At 33.8% G+C, this 25,084-nt stretch overlaps 1 protein-coding gene across 5 annotated transcripts in view; it reads left to right on the top strand.

The window, feature by feature from the left end:
* RNF19A (ring finger protein 19A, RBR E3 ubiquitin protein ligase) overlaps positions 1–25,084 on the top strand; it is a 45,651-nt gene that overhangs the window by 5,040 nt on the left and 15,527 nt on the right. For 2 of the 5 annotated variants that reach the window (XM_081266145.1, XM_081266141.1), the window contains exons 2-4: positions 13,328–14,095; positions 19,673–19,881; positions 24,599–24,764. In XM_081266145.1, the coding sequence (XP_081122271.1) occupies positions 13,422–14,095; positions 19,673–19,881; positions 24,599–24,764 (1,049 nt within the window). In that variant the 5' untranslated portion in view covers positions 13,328–13,421. Of the gene's footprint in view, positions 1–9,866; positions 9,898–12,620; positions 12,686–13,327; positions 14,096–19,672; positions 19,882–24,598; positions 24,765–25,084 lie in introns of all 5 variants that reach the window. The other 3 variants (XM_081266143.1, XM_081266142.1, XM_081266144.1) reach the window with 3 other exon arrangements.

Raw genomic sequence — 25,084 nt, 5'->3', positions numbered from 1 at the left:
TGACTAGATAGGGAAAGTAAAGCAACCATTTAGAAAAGTCTGTCATTTCAGGATATATGATGTGTAACATAGTGACAGTAATCTTTTATCCAAACCAGGGGTGGTAGTGGTTCCCCAGCAAGCAGTTGCAGACTTCTATTTTTATAGAGCCAGATTAAATAGATGTCTCTTTATATTCATATCTTTTAATTTCAAGATAAGCATACACTTTTTTTAAAATATGGAGAAACATGAAATATCTTTTGGCTTATTGCATAAATATAGCACACTTTACCAGTGCCCCTAGCAAAAATTTCTGGATTCATAGTATAGTGTATTGAAAGGTAGCACCCCAGAATATAAGTGTTCACATTCTAATCCCAAGAACCTGTGAATGTTACCTTATTTGGTTGCATTTGTAATTAAGGATATTGAGATGAGATCATCCTGAGATATCCAGGTAGCCTCAAAATCAGTGACAAATGTCCTTATAAGGGAAAAGTACATGGCTGGGTGGGGGGTCATTGAGAGAAAGACATACAGAAGAAAAGGAGGCAATATAGCTATGGAGAGGAGACAATGGAGTGATGTGGCCATGTTCATGGTCACCAGAAGCTGAAAGAGGCAAAGAATAGATTCACCTCTTGCCCCAGAAAGGAATATGGTCTTGTTGGATTTTGGACCTCTAATATCCAGAGCTGCAAGAGAATAAATCTCTGTTGTCTTCAGCTACTCAGTTGGTGGCAATTTGTTACAGTAGCTGTAGGAAACTAATATATAGTCAGAAATCTTTAGTAAACCATGTATGGGGAGTACCAGAAATTAAACAGTTCTCTCTTTAGAATTCTAATCCTTTCTTAGAACTATTAGAGGAAGTGTGTTAATACTCTCCAGTCTTAACAGGTTTAAGAAATAGATCATATCTTTTAATAAGATGTATTGTTACTTTCACTACTGTCATTTCTTTTCTCTCTTTCCTAGCTTGTCCATTCTTTGCTCTTTACTTTTTAAGAAAGTTCACATTTGGGTGAGGGGAATGAGTATAGGGATAGACTAATATATTTTGTCTTTTTAAAGTGAATGATCCCCCTCTTGCCTTTTTTATCTCTTACTGGATCCTCCTCTTCTCCCTTATAACTTAATATTGGAATGCAGCAGGTCTCATTCCCTCCCTTTCTACATTTACTTCCTTAGTGATCTCATCCATACTTAGGATCTTACATACCATCCATACACTTCTAGGCTAGATTTTTTTTTTTTTTTCCTGAGCTCCAGGCTTGTCGAACAGGTATTTGTGTATACATCTCCACCTAGAAATAAATGCCTGAAAATGAACTAGTTTGGGCTTCATCCTTAAACTTGTTCTTTTTACATCCTCCCCTGGTTCAGTTAATCACAGTTTCAGTCTCAATTAATTGAGCTCAAATCCTCTCAAAATCCACTGTCAGAAAATCCTAACAGTTCTTTTTTCACAACATGTATCAAAACATATCCTCATCACTTCTACTGATGAGCCATCATCATCACTTCTAGATTCTTGTTGTAGTCTTTAAACTGTTGTCCATACCATCATCCTTGTTCCTCCACCTATTAATAACACCAGAATAATCCTTTTACACTATTTGGATTTTAAACTGTTTAGATTTTAAGTTTCCCCATCTTAGAATAAAAGGCAAGGTTTTTACATTGGTCTATAATGCCACACAACCTGGCTCCATTACATTCTAGTCTATCTCCTATATTCTTTGCCTTGTGCATTCCCTTTCAGTCACACTCTAGCCTGATTCTAGCCTGTTGGCTGTTTGGGGGGCATACCGGACGTATTCTTCTTTTTAGGGCCTTTGTAGTATCTATTTCCTCTGCCTTGAACATTCTTTCCCCAAATTTCCATGTGGCTAACTCCTTTACTTCCTTTGGGCATTTGCTTAAATATCACTTTTTAAATGAGACTCTGATTACCCTATATAAAATGGTAATCAACACCATACATACACTCACCTTTTCTCCACCTCCTAGTGGCGAATCAAATTAAAATATTGAGGTGAAGTATTTAGAAAATTGTAAACTTCTATATAAAAACATGGAGTATTTTTTAGTAAGGTTTATGAGTACTGACCTACAGTGATTTGTAGAAATAAGATAGGAGTTAAGGCTTGAAAGAGAAGTCAGACTTTAAAAAAGAGCAGAGAAGAAGGCAGAGACAAAGGCATAGTGAAAGTTGTGGAGTTGATACTATGTTATGTTTCATTGAGTTATTTAACAAGTAGGTCAATTAGCTAGAATGTGGGTTCTTATGTGGGAGAACCATGAGAGACTTAAGGTTAGACTGTGGGAGGGCTTTGAATTCAAAGTGAAGTTTGAAATTTTTATTCATTATCTATGAAAATCAGTGGAAATTTGTAAGCAGGCCTTAACACAGGGTAATGGAGGTAGTTCACATATCAGGTAATTAATGAAGACCTTGTCTAAGATGATAGAGAAAGAACGGGGGGACTCTGCCACATTAGCTCCATTTGGTCTAGACACTTTCTAGACCAAAGTGTCCACTGGAACTTTCCTCAGTGAAGGAAATGTTCTAGATCTGTGCTGCTCATAATGATAACAAGTAGCTATATATGGCTGTAGAACATTTGAAATGTTACTAGTGAAACTGAGGGATTAAAATAAAATAATTAAAATAGCCTCATGTGGCTGGTGGTGATGTATTGGACTGAGTATCTCTAGACTTCAGTTTTTTCACTTTTAAGCTGAAGGGATTAGAATACTAGTGTCACCAGGAAGATAAGTTCTACAGCCAAATTGAGTGCTATCTTCTAAGAAGAGTGGGTGTTTGAGAAGATGCAACTTTACATGACTAGTATTTGTGCAATAGTTCCATGGTTTGTACCTTTTCACTCTTCTTATCTCCCAAGTCTTAAGAAACCCACTCATTTTTTTTGATGGCTGCCTTTTCAAATTAGTCTTTAGATTACTGCCTCCCTAAATTCAGTAGTTAAATATCTAACACATCTAATTTAAAGGTGTGTTTTAGAATTATAATTAAACTAATTTTGTTTCTTTCACATTTTTGTTAAAAGAAAACTATTACAATGTTTATGATTGCTGTCTATGTAATTCTTACCTACATACTTTTATTTTTGTTAGAAAATACTCCCCTGCTTGTTTTCTTTCTTTATATGTTTAATATTTCCTTTGTGTTTTTGAGTTTTTAATCTCATTTCAGGGAACATTTCAATGTTGCATATCCAAAGGAAAACCGACACATTTTGCTTAATTGTGCCTCTTGTTTCCCAAGGGATATCATTTCTTACTTTATACTTTGAAGGAAAAATTTTAAATATCTTGTAGGACCTCTACCAAATACCTCTTGTTGTCTGTACTCTACCTCCTATGTACACATATCACAAAATTATATACAAACAGTCATTGAGCTAACTCAAGGACTTCCTTTAGGAGAAAAAGGAAACTGCTTCTAAAATTGAGAAGTGAAGCCATGTGTGGTGGTGCATGCCTGTAATCCCAGTATCTCAGGATGTTGAAGTAGGACAATTGCAAGTTGAAGGCCAGCTCTAAGCAACTTAGTGAGACCCTGTCTCAAATAAAAAAATAAAAAGGGCTGGGGATGTGGCTCAATGGTTAAGCACCTGTTGGTTCAATCCCAAGTGGAGATGGGACTACTATTAGTACTACTACTACTAATAATAAATAAAATAAAATTGGAGAAATGAGATACTGCTGTTACTAGTTTGTGTGTGTGTGTGTGTGTGTGTGTGTGTGTGTGTGTGTGTGTGTAACTCCCCAAAAAGTATTTAGGATGGAAGAATGTACTAATACTTGAGAAATTTTGAAGATATTTTAAAGAAGAGAAGAATTCTTTATCTTAAAAAAAAAACTTATCCACTGTTAATCCTGTAGTATTCTTTTTATTAAAGCCATCTGTAAATTTGTATGTTAGAGTAGTCTTTTAGAATTGAGCAACCTAGACATCATCTGATTTTAAATCCTTAGCTTTCAGATAAGGAAATAGAAATTCAAAGTAAATAGACTTGGCTAAGATCTCATACTAGGTTTAACATTTCCTTTCTGTTTTTGCAGCACTGTATATTTTAAGTAGTTGAAGTTTTTTTGACAGCTAGTTAACTTTTTAAAAACCCACTTGAAAAATTACATGGTTTTGGACATTTAAATGTACCTGGCATTTTGCACTCTGCAATGAGCAGCCAAAATGTTTTTCATCTTTTTACATTTGGAAAATGGAATAAATAATGCTTTTTCCTTTCTGCAGCAGCTTATTTTTTGTAATGGATAGAGTGATGAGTATTATTAAAGCCACAATGCACCATTCCGTTCTCTCAGTCAAAAGTAGGTTTATATAGGTAAAGGTAGCAGATGCATGTTTGTGAAGCTCTTTAAGAAATATCTCTTTTGGGAGGTTTTGTGGCATATGGTAATAGTTTATTCTCAACTTTAAATTTCTGTTTCTGGGAGATCATAGAAACTGTCTTAAGGATAGAACTCAAGGTAGTGTATATGGGTCTTGGTAAGCACGCACTTTTCAAAAGTGGAAACTGATTGCTGGAAATTGATAACTTTCTGTTTATCCTATATCCTACTTATAAGTAGTTAAATGGAAAATACTTATTGCATTTTTAACATTAGACAACTAGAGTTAGGTTTGTAGCTATATAAATGTAAGAAAACAAAACTTAATTTACAAGAAATTAATTTGCTGTAATAATGTATTTCAAACTTACAATTATCTAACTCTACTGATTACATTAGAAAAACCATTTTTAGAGTCAACCATTTTTTCATTTTATTTCTAATCTTTTGTCTATTAATCTTTCAACAGTTTTATCTAGTAAATGGTTTAGATAGACTTGTGCCAACTTTTCAGATATTTATAATAGTTATAGCTAATACTTATTAAGTGATTAATATGCACCATACCCTTTGCTGAATTCTTTGTATGTTGTTATAATAATCATGGACTACAGGTACTATTATTCCTATTTTTAGTAACCCAGTGTCACACATCTAGCTACAATGAATCTCAGAGGCTGAACTTTAACCCAGGACACACTGACTTCAAAGTCCATGCTTTACTCTGAATACATGCTCCATTGTTAGCTTATTTTTATATAGCATTTTAAAAATTTTACCCATTGGGCATGCTGATACATGCCTATAAACCCAGCTACTCAGGAGACTGAGGCAGGAGATGAGGCAGCATGATCCCAAGTTGAGGCCAGCCTGAGCAACTTAGTGAGACCCTGTATCAAAATAAAATAAAAAGGCTGGGCATATAGCTAAGTGGTAGAGCTTGCCTAACATGTTGCAAGGTCCTGAGTTCAATACTCAGTGTACTTCAAGAAGTATAAAAATTAAATCCTCTCCCAAGATACTCTAAATTTTATTACCTCATTTTATCTCCCACTTTAAGGTGATAAGGTAGGTAATTGTGTCAAAACTGGCAACTCCAAAATCATTTGGTGGAACACAATAAAAGTTTGATTCTCATACAGAGAACCACATGGATGACTCATGTATCCTTCAGTCTCATGTCTCTGCTGTCTGTTAAGTTCGACTTGGAGTCATCCACTGGAGTTACTATATTTAACCACCATTGAGTGAAGAAAGAAAGCTTAAGGATGTTTGAAGGAATGCCTTTGAGGGTCCATCCTTAAAAGGGCATGCATCATTGCACTTAAATTGCATTGGCCAGGACTAGTCAGGTGGCCACATCTTGCTACAAGTGGAATGGAAAATGGCCTCCTCCTTTGTGCTCAGGAGAAAAAAGAAACAGATGAGCAAATAGCATCATCTCTGCCACAGTAGTGTTTTCCCTGTTTTCAGATGGTATAGACCTACAATGATACAGTGCTATCTAATGTTTTTATAGTCTATTAGAAGAAAGTTTTAGAATGGATTTTAATAAATATTTGTTTAGATTATGAGACTATCATATGCCCAAGTATAAATCAGGTTTTTCTTATTTAAAACTTGTGCTTCAGAAAGATACACTATTAAAATTTAGATGTTGGTGGGAGGGACAAAAAAAATAGGTCCTTGCAGAGTCTTTCATAGTACTATACTTTTTAAGGAGGATTAGTCTGAAATATCTGCTTAATGTTTAGATGCAATAGAATGAAAGTTCCACAAAACACGGGCCTCTTCTGTTTTGTTCAGCATTGTATACACAGTGCTTAGAAGAGTATCTCGCACATAATAAGCTCTGAAGATGTTTGTTGAAAAAAGAAAATGAATGAAATGTAGGCAGGTTACTTGGAGCAAAAAGGCAAAAACATTTTAAATACATTAAGTTATTTTTAGAACACCTTACAATTGCAGGTGTTGGATAATGCAAGAAAACGTTTTAAAGATTGTTATTAAGAAGCGGTCCAATAAGCCAGGTGTGGTGTCCCATGCCTTTAATCCCAGCGGCTCAGGAGGCTGAGGCAGTAGGAATCACAGTTCAAAGCCAGCCTCAGCAACTTAGCGAGGTACTAAGCAACTCAGTGAGATCCTGTCTCTAAATAAAATACAAAACAGGGCTGGAGATGTGGCTCAGTGGTTGAGTGCCCCTGAGTTCAATCCCTAGTAGTGTTGTCCTGTTGCTCCACCGCCCAGCAAAAGAAGCAGTCCCATAAATGGTTACATTGTGAAGATTACAAATGTATACTTAGGCTAAAATTTCCTATGACAGTATCATGCAGATTCAAGAATATTATATTTTGGAGCTCAGAGGAAGGTATCCTTTAGTAAACTGCCAGATGTCTAAGTCTATCTATCTATCTATCTATCTATCTATCTATCTATCTATATATATATATATATAGATCTCCCAGGAGAGGTAGAATTCAAGCAAAAAGTTAGTCTTAATTGCCTTGAGGTGTGGGGGTGGAGTTTGGGATTGCCAGAGTGGTTGGAATTGAGTGAATAAATCCCAGAAAGGAGGGAGTTATTATAAAGTGTCCCTAAAAGTTGTGAATAAACTCTCCTCCAATACCTAGTTGTCTCCTGAGATATGCATGGGAAATCCAAGGACCTCAAAAGAAAGTAATAGCTGGAAGACAGAAAAAGCTGCATAGAAATCACAGCTACTACCCTTTACCCAGGAGACAGAATTTGGTATTTGGTTCCCACCAAGATAGTGGGGCTTAGTAAACATTGTGCTTTCTTAGACCCACTCTAAAAAAGCATAAAGCCAAACCTCCACAAGTTAAAGTTGATGAGCCAGTGATTTAACTGCCAGGTGTAATAAAAATGTCACTCTTCAGAAGATAAGAGATTGTAGAGCCTTTAAAACATATCATCCACAATATGCAGTTTATAATAAGCAATTACTAGTCATGTAAAATAGGAGGAACATACAGCTCACTGTAAAGACGTCCCTATATGTAGCAGAATGAGCAAACTTTTAAAGTAGTCTAATATTTTTAAGGAGTTAATGGAGAGAATGTGATCATAATGACTGACATATGGACAATCTCAATGGAGAAATAGAAACTATATAAAATTAGTCTACAACTCAAAAGTACATTTTTAAAATGAGAATTTCATTGGATGGATTTAATAGTACATTGAAATAGTACATCAGAGGAAAAAGCTAGTGACATTGAAGGTAGATCAGTAAAAATTTGCTAAGCTAAAGATGGAGGGAAAAAAAAAAAGAGATTTCAAAAAATGAGCAGAGCCCTAGTGGCCACTGGACAAAATTAAATTGCCCAACATATAGATAATTGGAATTCCAGAAGGAGAGAAGACAATAGGGTTAAAAATATTAAAAGAAGTTATCTCCCTGAAATTTCCTTATTTATTTGAATGAACTTCAAATCCAAGAATTTTGGTGAATCCCAAATGGGGTAAATACAAAGAAATCTACGTCTAGGCACATCTTCATCAGACTGCTAGAAGACAGAGGTAGAAATTATTGAGTGTAGCCAAAGGGAAAAGAGTAACAGGGGAATTAAAATGTCAATGAAAGATGACTTACCAGAAATAATAGAGGCCAGAAGACTGTATAATGACCTATTTAAAGTCCCCAAAAGATAAAGCTATCACCTGGAATTCTATATTCAGCAAAAGTATCTGTTAAAAAAGTGAAATAAGGACATATTTCATATTTCAGATAAAAGATTAAGAGAATTCATTGCTAGGAGACCTTCACACTGAGAAATGCTAAATGAAGTTCTTGTGGTTATAGGAAAATGATACAAATGAAAAGAAACATGGATTCACAAGAAGAAATAAAGGGAACCAGAAATATTGCAAAAAATAGGTTTCCTCTGAAAGGATTTCATAAGCATATAAAGCAATAGAGTAATTTACAGAAGAGCTTCGTAGGTATGAATTAAACATCTATACCTCACTCTTTAAAATATAAAAATTAAAGGATAGATATTTGGATAAAGTAAATGTTGAAGGTTTAAAACCAAAAGGAAACATTATTGTTCCAATGTAAAAGTGGTTTAAAAAATGAACAGATAAAATAGAAGTAGGATGGTGCAAGAAATTAATTTAAAAAATTACTATGGGTAAATAGCAGAAAGATCAGTAGAGGGAAGTGAGAAGCGAGTGGCGGGAAGAAAGGGGACGGAAATGTCCTGGGGACTGAAATAGAACAAGATATATTCCATGCTTTTATAATTACATCAAAATGGATTCTACTGTCATGTATAACTAAAAAGAACCCATTTAAAAAAGTAGTAGAGGATGGTATATATTAATAGATGTTCATTTAGTAATCAAATACATTGAAATACCTCTCTCTCTTTTTTTTTTTTTGCTATTCAGAGAACACTATTTTTTTTAAAGAGAGAGTGAGAGAGAGAGAGAGAGAGAGAGAGAATTTTTTAATTTTTATTTTTTAGTTTTCGGCGGGCACAACATCTTTGTTTGCACGTGGTGCTGAGGATCGAACCCGGACCGCACGCATGCCAGGCGAGCGCGCTACCACTTGAGCCACATCCCCAGCTCCAGAGAACACTATTGACATAATAAACTATTGGCATAATAAACGATTTTGGGGGCTGGGGTTGTGGTTCAGTGGTAGAGTGCTTGCTTTTCACGTGTGAGGCACTGGATTTGATCCTCAACACCACATAAAATAAATAAATAAAATAAAGGTATTGTGTCCATCTGCAACTAAAAATATTTAAAAAAAATAAAGGATGTTGGTGAGAATTCAGGGAAATAGCACCTTTCTGCCTGACAGAAGTATTATTTGGAACACAACAGTGTGCATGTTTTAGAGATACTATATATCTGGATATCAGACATCTGAAAAAGAAAGGGAAATTAGAATTTATAGGTGTTAGAGAAGTGCCTCTTATGATTTTAGATACTTGATTGGAAAATACATAAATAAGATTTACTTGTGTTTTACTATTCTATTTTAATAACTCTTCTAGCATCTTTAATTAGAGAGTCATACTTTTGTTGTGGGAAGAGGCATCCTACTAAACAGCTGTAATGACAACATCATGGAGGCTGTGTTAGTCAGGGTTCTCCAGAGAAACAAACCAACAGGAGGGAGGTAGGGAGGCAGGGAGATAGATAGATAGATAGATATAGAGAAAGAGCTTTATTATGAAGGGTTGGCTCACATGATTATGGAGGCAGAGAAGTCCCATGATCTGCTGTCTTCAACCTGGAGGCCCAGGAAAGCTGGTGTAATTCCAGTCCAAACCCAAAGGCTTGTGAACCACAAGGAACCAATGGTGTAAGTTCTGGTCTGAGTCCAAAGGCCTAAGAAGCCAAAAGTACTCATGTGCAAGGGTAGGAGAAAGATGGATATCCTAGTCCAGGCAGGGAGTAATCTATCTATCTCTCTCTCTCTCTCTCTCTCTCTCTCTCTCTCTCTCTCTCTCTCTTTTTATGTTCAGGCCTGCAGTGGATAGAACAGTACCCGCATTAGTAAGTGTAATCTACTTATTCAAATGGTTCAGATGTCAGTCTCTTCTAGAAACACCCTGAGACACATGCAGAAATAATGTTTTATCAGCTCTCAGGGTATACCTCTTTGCCTAATCATGATGATACATAAAAATCACATATTGCAGAAGCTAACCTAAAGTTATCATTTCCTCTTCACTGCTTTTCTTCCTGTTATCACTGCATTTTAGCTTGATAAATCCTTGTGATAGTAACAATAAACATATAAAGAGCTGCTGGAGGGCTGGGGCTATCGGTTAGTGGTACAGCACTTGCCTTGCATGTGTGAGGCACTGGGTTCGATCCTCAGCACCAAATAAATGAATAAATAAATAAGGGCTGGGGATGTGGCTCAAGCGATAGCGTGCTCGCCTGGCATGCACAGGGTGCTGGGTTCAATCCTCAACACCACATAAAAATAAAACTAAAAAAGTAAATATTTCTTAAAAATTTTAAAAATAAATAAATAAATAATGAAGATTTCACTGCATAGTTTTAAATGATATAAATCACCTGTAGCTAAAAAATAAATAAGTCCCACAACAACAACAACAAAATTCTTCCCTAAAGGTATACAATCGGAATTTCTGTAAATGAGGTCTAGAGCTTTTGTATTTTGAAAATGTTCCTCAGCAATTCAGGTGTACACTCTGATTATGTACCACTAATACTAAAGAGACTTTGTTACATACTCTTTCCCTTAAAAACAAAAATCCTATAGGGTTGGCCTCCAAAACAAGGATCCTTATATAGATTAATTCTATTTTGAACTTGATATGAATAGAATTAATTAATTTTTGTTTTAATTAGTTATACATGACAGTAGAATGCACTTTGATACATCACACATAAATGGAATATAATTTCTCATTCTTTTGGTTGTACATGATGTAGAATCCCACCCATGATATTTAGTTATGTATGTACATAGGGTAATAATGTCTGGTTCATTCTACTGTCCTTCCGTCTCCCCGACGGCCTCCCCTCTCTTCACTCCCTTCTACCTAAACACTATTCTTCCCTAGTCCCCCCACCCCTTATTGTGAATTAGTATCCGCATATCAGAGTAAACCTTTGGCCTTTGGCTTTTGGGGATTGCTTATTTTGCTTAGCATGATATTTTCCACCTCCATCTGTTTTATTCAGCTTTTTTGCTGCTGTGACTTAAAGACCCAACCACAACAATTGTAGAGGAGGAAAAGTTTATTTGAGGGCTCATGGTTTCAGAGGTCTTAGTCCATAGAAGGCCGGCTCCGTTCCTTAGGGCTCTAGATGACGCAGGACATCTTGGCAAAAGAGTTGGCAGAAGGAAACAGTTCACGTGTTGATCAGAAAGCAGAGAGACGCACGCGCACACACACACACACACACACACACACGCGTGCGCGCGCACACACGCAGACACTTCATTCTCCAGATACAAATATATACACCAAAGACATGCCCTAATTCCCACCTCCTCTAGCCACACCCTACCACTTTATTTACCACTCAGTTAATCTCTATCAGGGGATTAATTCACTGATTGGGTTAAGACTCTCACAACCCAGTCTTAACCCATTCTCCTTTGAACTGTCTTGTGTTCTCTCTCATGTGAGCTTTTGGAAGATACCTCACACCCAAACCATAACACCATCCATTTATTGGCAAATGCCATAATTTCATTTTTCTTTTTTTAAAGAGAGAGTGATAGAGGGAGAGAGAGAGAGAGAGAGAATTTTTTTTTAATATTTATTTTTTTTAGTTATCGGCGGACACAACATCGTTGTTTGTATGTGGTGCTGAGGATTGAACCTGGGCCGCACGCATGCCAGACGAGCGCGCTACCGCTTGAGCCACATCCCCAGCCCAATTTCATTTTTCTTTAAGATTGGGTAATATTCCATAACACACACACACACACACGCGCGCACATTTTCTTTATCCATTCATCTGTTGAAGGGCACCTAGGTTAGTTCCATAGTTCAGCTATCGTGAGTTGAGCTGCTATAAACATTGATATGGCTGCATCACTGTAATATGCTGATTTTAAGTCCTTTGGGTATAAACTGAGGAGTGGAACAGCTGGGTCAAATTCCAAGTTTTCTGAGAAATCTCTATACTGCTTTCCATAATGATTTTGCCAATTTGCATTCCCATCAGCAATGTATGAAGGTACACTCATATCACACATATTCTTTTGGGTGGGATTCTTTCTTGTTTTATATGTAACAGGATTTTCATTGATTTATGGTTGAGTATGATTATACCACAACTTATTTATTCTGTTGACGGAAATGTGGGTTATTTCCAGTGTTTTGACTATAATAATTAATACTATGATAATTGTTATGTATATCTTTTGATGCATTAATTTGTGTACTCATTTCTAGGAGTAAAATTGCTGTTATAATAGAGTATTATATGTTCAAGTTTGGTAGATACTGCCAAACAGTTTCCAAAGTAGGTGCACCTTTTTACACCTCCTGAAGAAAGTTCCTGTTCTTCCAGATCCTTGTCCATACTTGGAAATATTAGTCTGGGTGTGTAGTGGTCTCTCAATGTAGCTTTAATGTTTTATTACTTGATAATTAATGGTATTGAGCATTTTTTATATCCCTTTTTGAAGTGCCTGTTAAGTCCACTGCCCCTTTTTCTGTTGGATTGTCTTAGCACTTCTATACTTTTAACGAAATCTTTCATTGAAATATTCTCTTGTCTTCTAGAAGCTTCTTAGTTTCACTTTTCACATTTAGATCTGTGAACCATTTGGAATTGATTTTTACATGAGGTGAGCCATAGGTCAAGTTTTTTTCCTCAGACGAATAATTTATAGACATGGTACTTTTGTTTGTTTGTTTAAAGACCATTCATTCTTAGTGCTCAGCAATGTCATTCACCTTTGTCATAAATCAAGTGCCCGATATATGGGACTTTTAAGACTATATTCTGTTTTATTGGTTTGTATCTTATCTTTGTGACATAGCACCCCATGGTAATTACTGTAACTTTTTATAATAAGTAATTTTTCTGGCACTGTAAGAGCCCCTCCCCTACAGTATTTTTCTTCCAGATTGTGTTAGTTAGTTCTTAGCCATTTGTATTTGCATACATTTATTGATGATTAAAAATAAAAACTCAAAAAGGCAGTGAAGAGTCATTAAGTTCAGTATGATAATGATCAGAAGTTTATGTAAGATTTTAAGAATGATTAGGTTAGTTCAAATGTAGAGAATCTTAAGATTAAAGAATGTCTTCGTATCTATTTCAGCATTAATTTTATATTCTTCTATTATACTATTTAAAAGTTGGCCTTATGTAAAACTAATGGCTGAAGAAACACTCATTTAGTATTTCTTACAGTTTATAAGTTTACAAAAGCATGCAGACTAAAAATACAATTAAGTGATCTTGGTTTTTGTTTGCTTTTCAGGACATCTATGATAACAGTCTTCGGTAAATCAAACTTCTTCAAGAATTCTGTTCAGGAACCAAGTAGGATTTTTTTACATCATGACTTAGTCTGAATGCAAGAACAAGAAATAGGTTTTATCTGTAAATATAATGAAGGGCTGTGTATAAACACTGACCCCAACACAATTCTAATGAGCATTTTAGACATGAGTTTACACCGGCAAATGGGTTCAGATCGAGATCTTCAGTCTTCTGCTTCATCTGTGAGCTTGCCTTCTGTCAAAAAGGCACCCAAAAAACGAAGAATTTCAATAGGCTCTTTGTTTCGGAGGAAAAAGGATAACAAACGTAAATCAAGGGAGCTAAATGGCGGGGTGGATGGAATTGCAAGTATTGAAAGTATACATTCTGAAATGTGTACTGATAAGAACTCCATTTTCTCTACAAATACCTCTTCTGACAATGGATTAACTTCTATCAGCAAACAAATTGGAGACTTTATAGAGTGCCCTTTGTGCCTTTTGCGGCATTCTAAAGACAGATTTCCTGATATAATGACTTGTCATCATAGATCTTGTGTGGATTGCTTACGACAATATCTAAGGATAGAAATTTCTGAAAGTAGAGTTAATATCAGTTGCCCAGAATGTACTGAACGGTTTAATCCCCATGACATTCGTTTGATATTAAGTGATGATGTCTTGATGGAAAAATATGAAGAATTTATGCTTAGACGGTGGCTTGTAGCAGATCCTGATTGTAGGTGGTGTCCAGCTCCAGACTGTGGGTAAGAAGATATTGTTTGACTTTTCTTAAGTTACATAATTTTTTTTCTGTGGGGATAAAAGAATTTGTTGACTGTTACTGAAAAGAACAATCTTAACATGTCCAAGAATTCATTGATTCAACAAGTATGTTCAGCACATACCAGGTTAGGCACAATGTTAGGTACTAAAGGCAGGAATCCTATCATGTTGTCACTGTGTTACATTTTCATGTGAAAGCATTTTGGAAGAAAAGAGTAAGATGGAAGAGAACAGGATCTAGTGGTATGCAAAACTGAAAATTTCCCCACCATTTGAGAATTTTTATTTTGGAATAACAGATGAAAGGACCAGGTTCTTTGTGATCATCAATTAATAACCTTTTGAAAATACCTCAACTATGCTACAGAATGATGTGTTCTACATATAGGGTTTATATAATGCTTCATTTGCCTCAAGTTTTTGAATTACAAACATTTTCCCCACATTTAAAATAAAATATTTTTTAGTATATTTGATTATTATGTTAACAATAGTCTCTATTTATATAATGTGTTTATTATGTTTAGTTGTTAGAACCAGGAGAAAACAGTCATATGCTCTTTAAGAATAGTAAAAACTACCAATAGTGAGGTTTAGCATACATTAGTACAGTATACATTATAATAACAGTTTATGAAAACCTGCAGTTTCCAGTTTATTTGGGTATAGTCTCAGGCAAGGCTGGAATGTGAGCCTTATAACTTGAGGACTCTTCTCTGAATCAAACCCATTTTTAAAAAATATTTTTTAGTTGTAAATGGACACAATGTCTTTATTTATTTATTTTTATGTGGTGCTGAGGATCGAACCCAGTGCCTCACCTGTGCTCTATCACTGAGCCATAATTCCAACCCCTCAAACCTATTTTTAAAAGCTTGTTGTATAGTCAATTTTCAAATTGTATTTAACCTATATTTCTATATTTTATAATTTTAAATGACAAAAGTCATAAAGATTTCATATGATAATATTTATTAGTAACATTTAAATTTTTTCAAAATGGACACTTTTGGATGTTTTTGAACATTTTTTCTCATTAAGACTTCATTGTTTAAAATGGCTTAGTATTTTAAATACTTGAAGAAGATAAATGTTAAGTATAAAATATAAGTAATAGAAACTTCAGTTATGAAAACAACCATTGGATATGTACGTTTAATAAAGAATTATCCTTCATTAATTTGACTATATAGTAATTTTGTATAGCCAGTTGTCAGTAACTTTATTCACAAAGGACAGAGAAAACATGTCACAGAGATTAATTTTTAAGTATATTTTGGTTTATGCTGGCTCTCTAGGTGAAGAGCATATTTTTTTAACATTTTTTTGTAGTTGTAGAAGGACAGCATGTCTTTATTTATTTTTATGTGGTGCTAAGGATCGAACTCAAGGCCTCATGTGTGCAAGGCAAGCACTCTGCCACTGAGCCCTAGCCCCAGCCCAAGAGTATATTTTATATGCTCGATGATGTTTCAGACTTTTTGTTGGTGTTATATGGAAAACCTTACCCAGTAGCATAAAACTTGAATGTGTACTTTGAAAACAAAATGTACATGAGTCCTGATTAAAGTTAGTTTTATCATGAGCATGTAGAAACCTGATTTTGAATCCCTATCCCATCATTTTACAAGGATTGAGCTCCATCTTTAGAGCTATTAGTAGCAAAATTCCTAGTACACACTAAGCTTCTCATAACTTTTGTTATTCTTTACCTTCATTTCTTAAGTGTTTTGTTTTTTGGCAATGCCAGGGATTGAACCCAGATCCTTGTGCTTGCTAGGCAAGGACTCTACCACTGAACTACACACTCAGGACTCTGTTCTTATTTTTTTTAAATCAGTTAGTCAAAAGTTTAATGGACCGATGTGCCAGGTACTGGAGGTTTAATAATGGATAAAAGACAAAAGTCCCTGCCTTTTGGGAGCGTATTAAAATCTTTGGAACCCACAGAGGGACTTTAAAAGATTAAAATTCCATTTATCATTTAAATCTAGAGTAAGGAATACAGGTAAATATCTGAATATTTGGTGGTCATTTATACAAATGCTTCACCAGAGCACCAGGACCACAGGTGTATAATGTGGCATTTAACCCCTCATTATTCAACACGCTTGAAAAGTTTTTTTTATTTTTTGTCTTTTAGAAATGTCAGATGTGAAATTATAAATTTTCCCTTTTGCATTTGATATTTATCAATATCGCTATTTTTTGTATCTGTCTTTAATTTTATTTAAACAAGTTGTTTAACACACTTTAAGAAATGCTGTCTTTGCCTCAGAGTAGAAAAGAATGTTGACCTGGTTTCTATTTGATATCTCTTGAGGTTTCTGGCCCAATATTATTTCTGCTCTTCTGAGGGCCAGGCTTCCCTTTAAACTTGTTTAAAGGATGGTATTTCTAACAAACCCCTCTTGAGAAGAAGTTTAGAGCTTTATCCACAAAGGACCGAGAAAGCTGAGTACTGTGATTTAACTAGAGTGAAGCTTTCTGGTCTTCTTGTAGAACATACCAGTCCTCACAGATTTCAAAGAAAAAAATTTGGTCAGTGGCTATGGAGAAGAACTGGGATGAAGGAAATATAAGAGGAGAGGAAGCATAGAATCTGTGTTGGATAAAAGTACTCAATTACCTTCTGTTGTTTAGAGGCCTCATTTGTATGTTGTCTAGTCAGAAAGCAAAAAATGGTGTTTTTAGTTTATATCATTGCCTGTTTCAATTGACTAAAACCCTGCCAGCGGCTACATGATTCCTGTCATGTGAGTACCTCTTTCTTTTCTGGAGACCTTTGAATGTACAGGACATTTATTATTCTAGAATGAAATTAATTTAAATGTCTGTGAGCCAGCCCCTTAAGGAGGGAAAAAAAGTATTTATTTTTTCTTTGTAACCATAGGTAAACCTCATGCTCTATGAAAAATTGTTGAGTGAACCAGTTTGATTATATATCCCTAACATTAAGACATTTAGATAATAAGTGTGGGAAGTTGAATTTGTACCAGCTATCCTACATCTCTCTTCTGGCTTTGTAAATTGTGACTGAGTTGAAAAAAATAATTGATTTTAGCTTTGTCCCCTGTATTAAGACAGATCTCTCCTTCCTTCAATAAAAAGTAGATTAGAGAAGAGGGTTAGAAAACAATGGCATTTCTTTTCCATTCAATTTACTATTTTATATAAATATTTTACTTTGTCATAGATACTATAGATTCATAATTAATAGAAAGTTAAGTGTACAGTCTTTTTTACTGTAAGTACAGTGATTAAGCTGTCTTAAAGCTGAAGGAAATGAAGCTTTGCCAAATCATGCTTGTTGACTGAATTGTGTTTAATCCATGTGTTTGAACTTATCTGTGATGACGATAGTGAGAGAATTCATCTATCAGAAGTAAAATGGAATTTAAGATGTAGTTTAAAGGGTAAGGTACTTAAGGGAGTAATAGGTCCAAAAATAGAAGAACTTGCTGCTTCTTCAAATCTTGCAGAATCTTATAATCTTGAAATTTGGTAAAATCTCAGTTATAATTATTATTTAAATTTTATTTTCAGTACTTTACCCTTAAACTGAAGATTGAACCCAGGGCTTCACAGATGCTAGGCAAGTCTTCTGCTAAGCTACACTCCCAGCCCAAAATTTCTTTTTTTTTTTAATTTTTTTTTTATTAGCTACACATGACATTACAATGATCTTGGCAATTCATACATTTGTATCATTGCCAAAATTTCTTAATTGAAAGTTTCATTGAGATAATTGTAGATGCACATTTTAAGAAATAATATACAGAGATCCTTTGTACACTTCCCACTACTTGTCCCCCTACGAAACCATTTGGTAAAGCAGAACATTATTAGAATATAATCATCACTTAAGATAAATGAGGATGTTGGCAAAGATACAATCTCATTTTACTCACTTTCCCTGGTTTTACTTAGGCATAAAAATTGTATGCATGTGCATTTAGTTAAATAGAATTCAGTCTTCAGTTTAAAGGGTAAAGTACTGAAAATAAAATTTAAATAATGATTACAACTGATATTTTACCAAATTTCAATATCATGTGTAGATTTGTGAGTCTGCCACCACAGTCAAGGTTACTGCAGTTCCATCACAAGGATCCCTCATTGCTCATGTTTCATAACAATATCCACCTCCCTCCCTCCCACTTAATAACCCTTTTCCCTGGCAGTCACTAACAATTTTTCATTTCTAAAATTTTGCCATTTTAAAAATGTATAAATAGGGGCTGGAGTTGTGGCTCAGAGATAGAGCGCTCTCCTAGCATGCATGAGGCACTGGGTTTGATCCTCAGCACCACATAAAAATAAAAAATAAAGATATTGTATCCACCTAAAACTATAAAATAAATATATATTTTTAAAAATGTATAAATAGAAGCATGTGGTTTGTAACTTTTTAAATTTACTTTTTTTCAGTCAGTATAGTTCCCCAGAGATTCATCCAAGTTGTTACCTGTATTAGTTTCTCTCTTGTTAAGTAATGTTCCATGGTGTACATATATGCACCATTTACTTGTTGAAGGATATTTGAACTCTTTATAGTTTTTGACTATTATGAATAAAGCAACTATTGGATATTCATGGACAAAATCTTCCATTATTCTGGGATAAATGCTCAGAAATTAAGTCGAAAGATTTTAAAGTGCCAAACATATTTATTCAGAGAATAGATATTAGTGCTGTACACAAATCTGTTGTTCTCAGTTTTTCCTTTTCTCTGAAGCAAACTATCCAAATTACTTCTTGATTGAAAAATTCTGGTTTATGTGCTTTTTAAGAGTAGATTGGTACCGACTAATTTTTACCATAGCACAGAAAAAAAAAATGTGAGACTTTATGCATAAATTACAAGATAACAATTTATAAATTGGCACAGTATGCCACTAACAGGTATAGTTCTTTCATATTCACTACATTTTAAGATAATCATTTTCTTTTTAACTTTTCTGATTTTAAAAGTAACAAATAATTATAGGAAACCAGAAATATGTAAAGAAGAAAATTAAAACCTCAATACCTGAAAAACCAATGTTAAAATTTTTGGTGTATTTCTTTCTAAGTCTTTTCTGTGAACATACAATACTGATTTAGTACAGATTTTAAAAATAGAATTGGGATTAGGCTAAATATAACTTGATATCCTATATCACAGTGAAAAGTTTAAAAAGTTAAGATTGAATTTTTAAAATGTTTTTAAACTGTCTTCATTTATGATCTACTTGTCCTTTTTTCATTTTTTTAAATTCTTTTAACATTTTTTTAGTAGTCAATAGACCTTTGTTTTATTTATTTATATGAAGTGCTGAGAATTGAACCTAGAGCCTCACATGTGCTAGGCAAGGGCTCTACCACTGAGCCACAACCTCAGCCCCCTTTTCTTTCATTTTTATATTGGTGAGATAGATGGTATTAGAGTTATAGCTGTTTTCGAACACATAAATGGAAAATTGTTTCAGGAATAACATTTTATTTGGATAGGTTTTTTTTACTTCCTAGTTCTTGTTTTATGTCATATTTTAAATTGTATTTCTTGTTCTTTCAAGTTATGCTGTGATAGCATTTGGATGTGCCAGCTGTCCAAAATTAACTTGTGGGCGAGAAGGCTGTGGAACAGAATTTTGCTACCACTGTAAACAGATTTGGCACCCCAACCAGACCTGTGATGCTGCTAGACAGGAGAGAGCCCAGAGTTTACGTTTGAGAACTATACGTTCTTCATCCATTAGTTACAGTCAAGAGTCTGGAGCAGCAGGTATTTATGTTCGATTTTTTTTTCTAATAAGATACTTGACATATACAGAATACCTACTCGTTTTAATAAAAAGTAATCATAGCTACTGTTACACTTGTTCTCCCTTCACTTTTTAAAAGTGTTTTAGGTTTTGTTTTCTGTTCCAAAAGGACTCCTTCTTTCCTGTGGAAGAAAGTGACTCTGAGATCAAAAAGATTGTTATTAAAAAAGAAAACAAAACTCATAATTATTTTTATATTTCCAATAAAATAACAACTTTGAATGTATCACCTTTAGATTATTTCTAATTATGTAAATATCGCAAGATTAAAGATTTAAAATGTTGTTCTTGGAATCAGTTCTATTTAATATTTGGTGAAATGCATTGTTAAGTTAGCTGTCTCATTCAGTCCCAGGTATAAAGAGGATATTAAGAATTTTAAGGTGTCTTTGGCCAGGAATTTTTTTTTTTAAAGGGGGGAAGAGAGAGAGAGAGAGAGAGAGAGAGAGAGAGAATTTATTTATTTGTTTATTTTATTTCTCGGCGGACACAACATCTTTGTTGGTATGTGGTGCTGAGGATCGAACCCGGGCCGCACGCATGCCAGGCAAGCGCGCTACCGCTTGAGCCACATCCCCAGCCCTTCGGCCAGGAATTTAAAAACTACCCAGGGATTTGCATATGAGCAATGTATTTATTTCAGATACTAAAACAACAACAACAACAAAAACCCCCTGAGCATCTTAATATTCTTGGAGTAAATATTCAAAAAGTTTAATATTTCCAGTTGACAAAATTTTCATTGTTTATTGGAATTCCAATCCGTTTTAGAAAAATATTTTTCTAATTAGTTGTAATAGAGGAAAAACATGGAAAATACAGGAATTAATTAAGAAAACAATGTACATTCCTACCAGTTGTATATGAAGATTGCCATGTACTTTGTGCTACTAGGTAAAAAAGGTCTCATTTAAACTTTAACATGGAACATTAAACATTTAATACTTTATTTAATGTGCACGGATTTTCATTCTTGTTTGCTTACTGACTTGTTTCCTCTCCTAAAGATTTAGGGTGCAACTCAAAAGTACTAGTTATAATTTATAGATATCTACAAATTGGGTCCAGAAGCAATTGGGGCCTGAATATACCTAAACTATCCCCAAAGGAAGATGTCATTGTCCTGTTCACTTGGAAATAATCTCCCTCTCCTCTAACTAAGCAGGAGTGGGTATTTATTTGTTTTTTGGTCATAAGACATAGTCATGTAGAACAAGAGTGAATGGAGTCTAGAATCAGACTGCCTGGATTCAGATCTCAAGATTCTCAACTTTCTCTTTGACCTTGAGCAAGTTATTTATTTCATCTTTTAAAGTAAAGATAATAACAATGCTTATGTTCACAGTGTTGAAATATTCCCTGGCTCTGAGTATATGAGATAGGGAAACAGAAACCATAGTCACCTGCTAAAGATTTGAGCATATCTGGGCCATCATTACATAAAAGATAACGTGGCAATAACTTTTGTTATATTTTTAAAAAGCATTATGAATTAATTATGCGAACAAGTATTGGTCTTCCTCAGAGTAGTAACCAGTAGAGAGTTTATGTTTATTTCAGCAGTGCTAGCTCAGAATGGCTTACTGGCATGAACTTTTTAGATTTTGCTAATTTAATGTCAGTTTGATTTGACAATATGGTATCAGGGAAAAATCAAAAGTTCCTTCAGAGCTAACCCTAAGATAACAGTATCATACAGAGTTGAATCATAGATACTGGTTTAGGGCTTGTCAAAAGTAAGATGTGACTGTATGATAACAAGAATAATTTTTTTATATGTAAAGTATATAAAGTAACTGTGAAGACAATTTTGAAAGAAAACCTCCCAATGATTTGAGCCAAATAGTAGCATTGTTGGAATAAATATCACCTCTCAATATGATTATTAAAAAAATAAACTTCATTTGGAACTTATTCCATGTTTAAAATTATAGTTCTGAAAATTTAAAGTACATGCATTTTTACATATACTACTTAAAAATACTACTTTTACATATACTACTTAAAAATTAAAGCTCTTAAAACAAATGTGTGTGTGATCATTTCTTTTGATTTAATCTATTTTTTTAAAAAAAAAGCCCAAGTTAGCTTCTCATAGACCTGTGGAAAGAGAAAAAGGAAATGGAGTTACTATATAAACTAGTTTTTTAAAATTACTTTTACCCCAGATATCATGGTATTCTTTGTTTCCTGCCATCATGATACAGTGAAAACTTTGTATGATTGGTATAATAATTTATTGGTTAGTTATTTCTAATCAATCACTGAAAATAAATATGTGCTTAATCACAAGGTTCATTAAATAATTTATAATGTTTATATTTGTCTTTAAACTGTGACAGATGAAGTCTATTATGAAAAGTCTGTGAGACTTTTCCTTATAGCTATTGGAGGTTCATATGCTTGGAGTTGTATTTTCAATGAACTACTTATTTTTTTTAAATTTTTGCTATTTATTTTCCTCTTTATAAAAATATAACTTCCACCCCCACCTCTATTCCATACTACTACCATTCTAAGACATAACCTCTGAAAACATTTGAGAACATAGTGTTTTGTAATGTTTTTTCTTAATAGGACAGTGGCCTATATTTTAATAGTAAAAATAAATATAATAGTCAAAAAAGATGGAAGTCTTACCAAACACTTTTAAAAGGTATGGGAAACTTTTTTTCTCCTAATATCATTCAACTGTGGCTTAATGCTTGTGGAATGGAGACTCAGTTGACCCATCTAATCAGTAATACAATTTCATTTAGGATTTTTGCATTATGAGACCATTTTGAAAGAAACATACCAGTATATAATGTGAACAGTAAATTCTTGTTTGAATTTTTTGGTTTGAGGAAACAAAACAGCTTTTCATAAATATGTATAGAAAATGAAAATGTGAGAACAGATATACCAAAAACACATGACTTATGATGTCAATTCTCTAACTTTAGCATATTAAAAGGCTGGTTTTTGTTGTTTGGGAACTATAAGAATAAAGAAATGTTACCTGTATACGGGGTAAAAATGGGAGTTCTTAACCCACTTGAATCTAATGTATGAAATATGATATGTCAAGAGCTTTGTAATGTTTTGAACAACCAATAAAAAAAAAAAGAAAAAGAAATGTTACCTTTGATAACTTTCAGTTTGTTCCAAAGGTTGCATGGATTAGAGCCAAAATTTGAGTCTCTTTATTCCCACTTTTAATTGAGATATCTACTATTGAGTATTCTCTGGTATAAGAAAGCCTATCAATTAATATGCCACTTAAACAGATAGGATTAGCCTTTCTTTTCTTTGATATACTAAATATTGAATGAGGTATAAAAGCCAGTTTTTTTCCTTTGTGCCCCAGTGTTTATAAATTTTTAATGTAGGCTTTATGTTCTCTGGATTATAACTTATGGATATTTTTAATTTTTATATTCTAGTAATTTTCATTTGTCTTGATCTGGCTACATAGAGTTATCAGTTTGCTCAAAATTGCTTGAATCATTAAAATACTAATTATGAACATTGACGAGTTCTTAAGTTAAAAAACAATTTTGCCCTAGAAGAAACACTAAGGAACCCTGAATTCTCTGATAAAGCACAGGTAAAATTTGACCATGAAATTTGTAGAAAGGAAAATAGAATATAGCTTAATATTTATAATATAAGAAATTGGAACAAATACTTAAATTTAGTGGTTAACCCTATAAATAAATATCTTTAATAAACTGGGTGTTATGTATGTGTGCATTTATATATATATATTAATGTATATATTTAATATGCATATATGTTATCTAGAAAATGTAATTGGCCAATAGTAAAAGTAAAATAATCACAGGTTGCTATTTAAATAGCTGCAAAAGGTTAAAATAGTTGTAGCATTTAAGGTTACTCTTATTCTGTCCTTGATTCCTGAAGTTATATACCACTTGATTTTAAATTGGTACTACTATCAGTTATAATCATATTTCTATAGTAGGAGCATATACCAACATTTGTAAATGAATAAAAAGGACAAAGACAACTCAAAAAAGTCATGAGCATGATTAACAATGGTTGCTTTTGTACTGATATTTTCCCAGGGTATTTAGTGTTTATAACCATAACTTTATCTCTTATCTCTTCCCTTTTATTTTGGTTACTGATTCTTTGCGTGGTCTATCTATCTTTTGTACATGGTACAAGGGAAAACCCTGCTTTTCTAAAGATGCTGTCATTTTTATAGTGTTTGCAGTTGATGTTATTAGAAGTGAATTCCCAGTACTTAGGACATAGTGCCTATTATTAATAGTTGTCACTTCCTATTAGCATTTATTTACTATAGGAATAGCATAAGACTATCTACATTTGAGTTAAGTGGAGATGTTTAAAGAAGTTTTAGAACAAGAAGTACCATTCAGAAGACAGCTATGGTATCTAGACAAGACAAACTTCATGTAGTTTGCAGCTTGTCTAATGCTGTCCTTGATTCTTCTTTTTTTTTTATTCTCATTGTTTGACTACTATGTTTGAAAAATGTTTACAACTTGAAATTTTCATGAAAGATATGTTCCTTCTCAAAAGGGAAGAAAGATGCTTTGTAGATAGCATTAAGGTATCAGTTAACAAACACTAAGATTTTTTTTTGGTAGACCTACAAATGATAATGTACTAGAAATTATTTTTAGACCAGTTTTATATACTTAACAGGTATCTCTGTGTTCCTAATAGCTGATGATATAAAGCCATGTCCACGTTGTGCTGCTTATATAATAAAGATGAATGATGGGAGCTGTAATCACATGACATGTGCTGTCTGTGGTTGTGAGTTTTGTTGGTTGTGTATGAAAGAAATCTCTGATTTACATTATCTAAGGTAAGCTTTTAGAGGGAGCTATTTATTTGTAAATATGATTTTATAAGACAAATTTTTTTAAAAATATACTAAACATTTTTAAACATGGGATTTATAAGATATTTAAAAGGGTGGGTTTCTTCTAGTTACATAAATTTAGAGGGTATCAAATATTATGCTAGTTATTTATGAGTTTTATATTTTTGTTTGTTTTGAAACATGCTGTGGGAGTCTCAATATTTTGTCCAGGCTAGTCAAGCATTCCTGAATTTAAGTGATCCTCCCATCTCAGTACCCTGAATGCTGGGATTATGAGCATGTGCCACCATGCCCAATTTATA

This window comes from Spermophilus citellus (genome assembly GCF_964194105.1).
Source record: "Spermophilus citellus genome assembly, chromosome: 14".
Classification (NCBI taxonomy): domain Eukaryota; kingdom Metazoa; phylum Chordata; class Mammalia; order Rodentia; family Sciuridae; genus Spermophilus; species Spermophilus citellus.
Note: the sequence above shows the minus strand (reverse complement) of the source record. Positions and strands in the feature narration are given on the sequence as shown.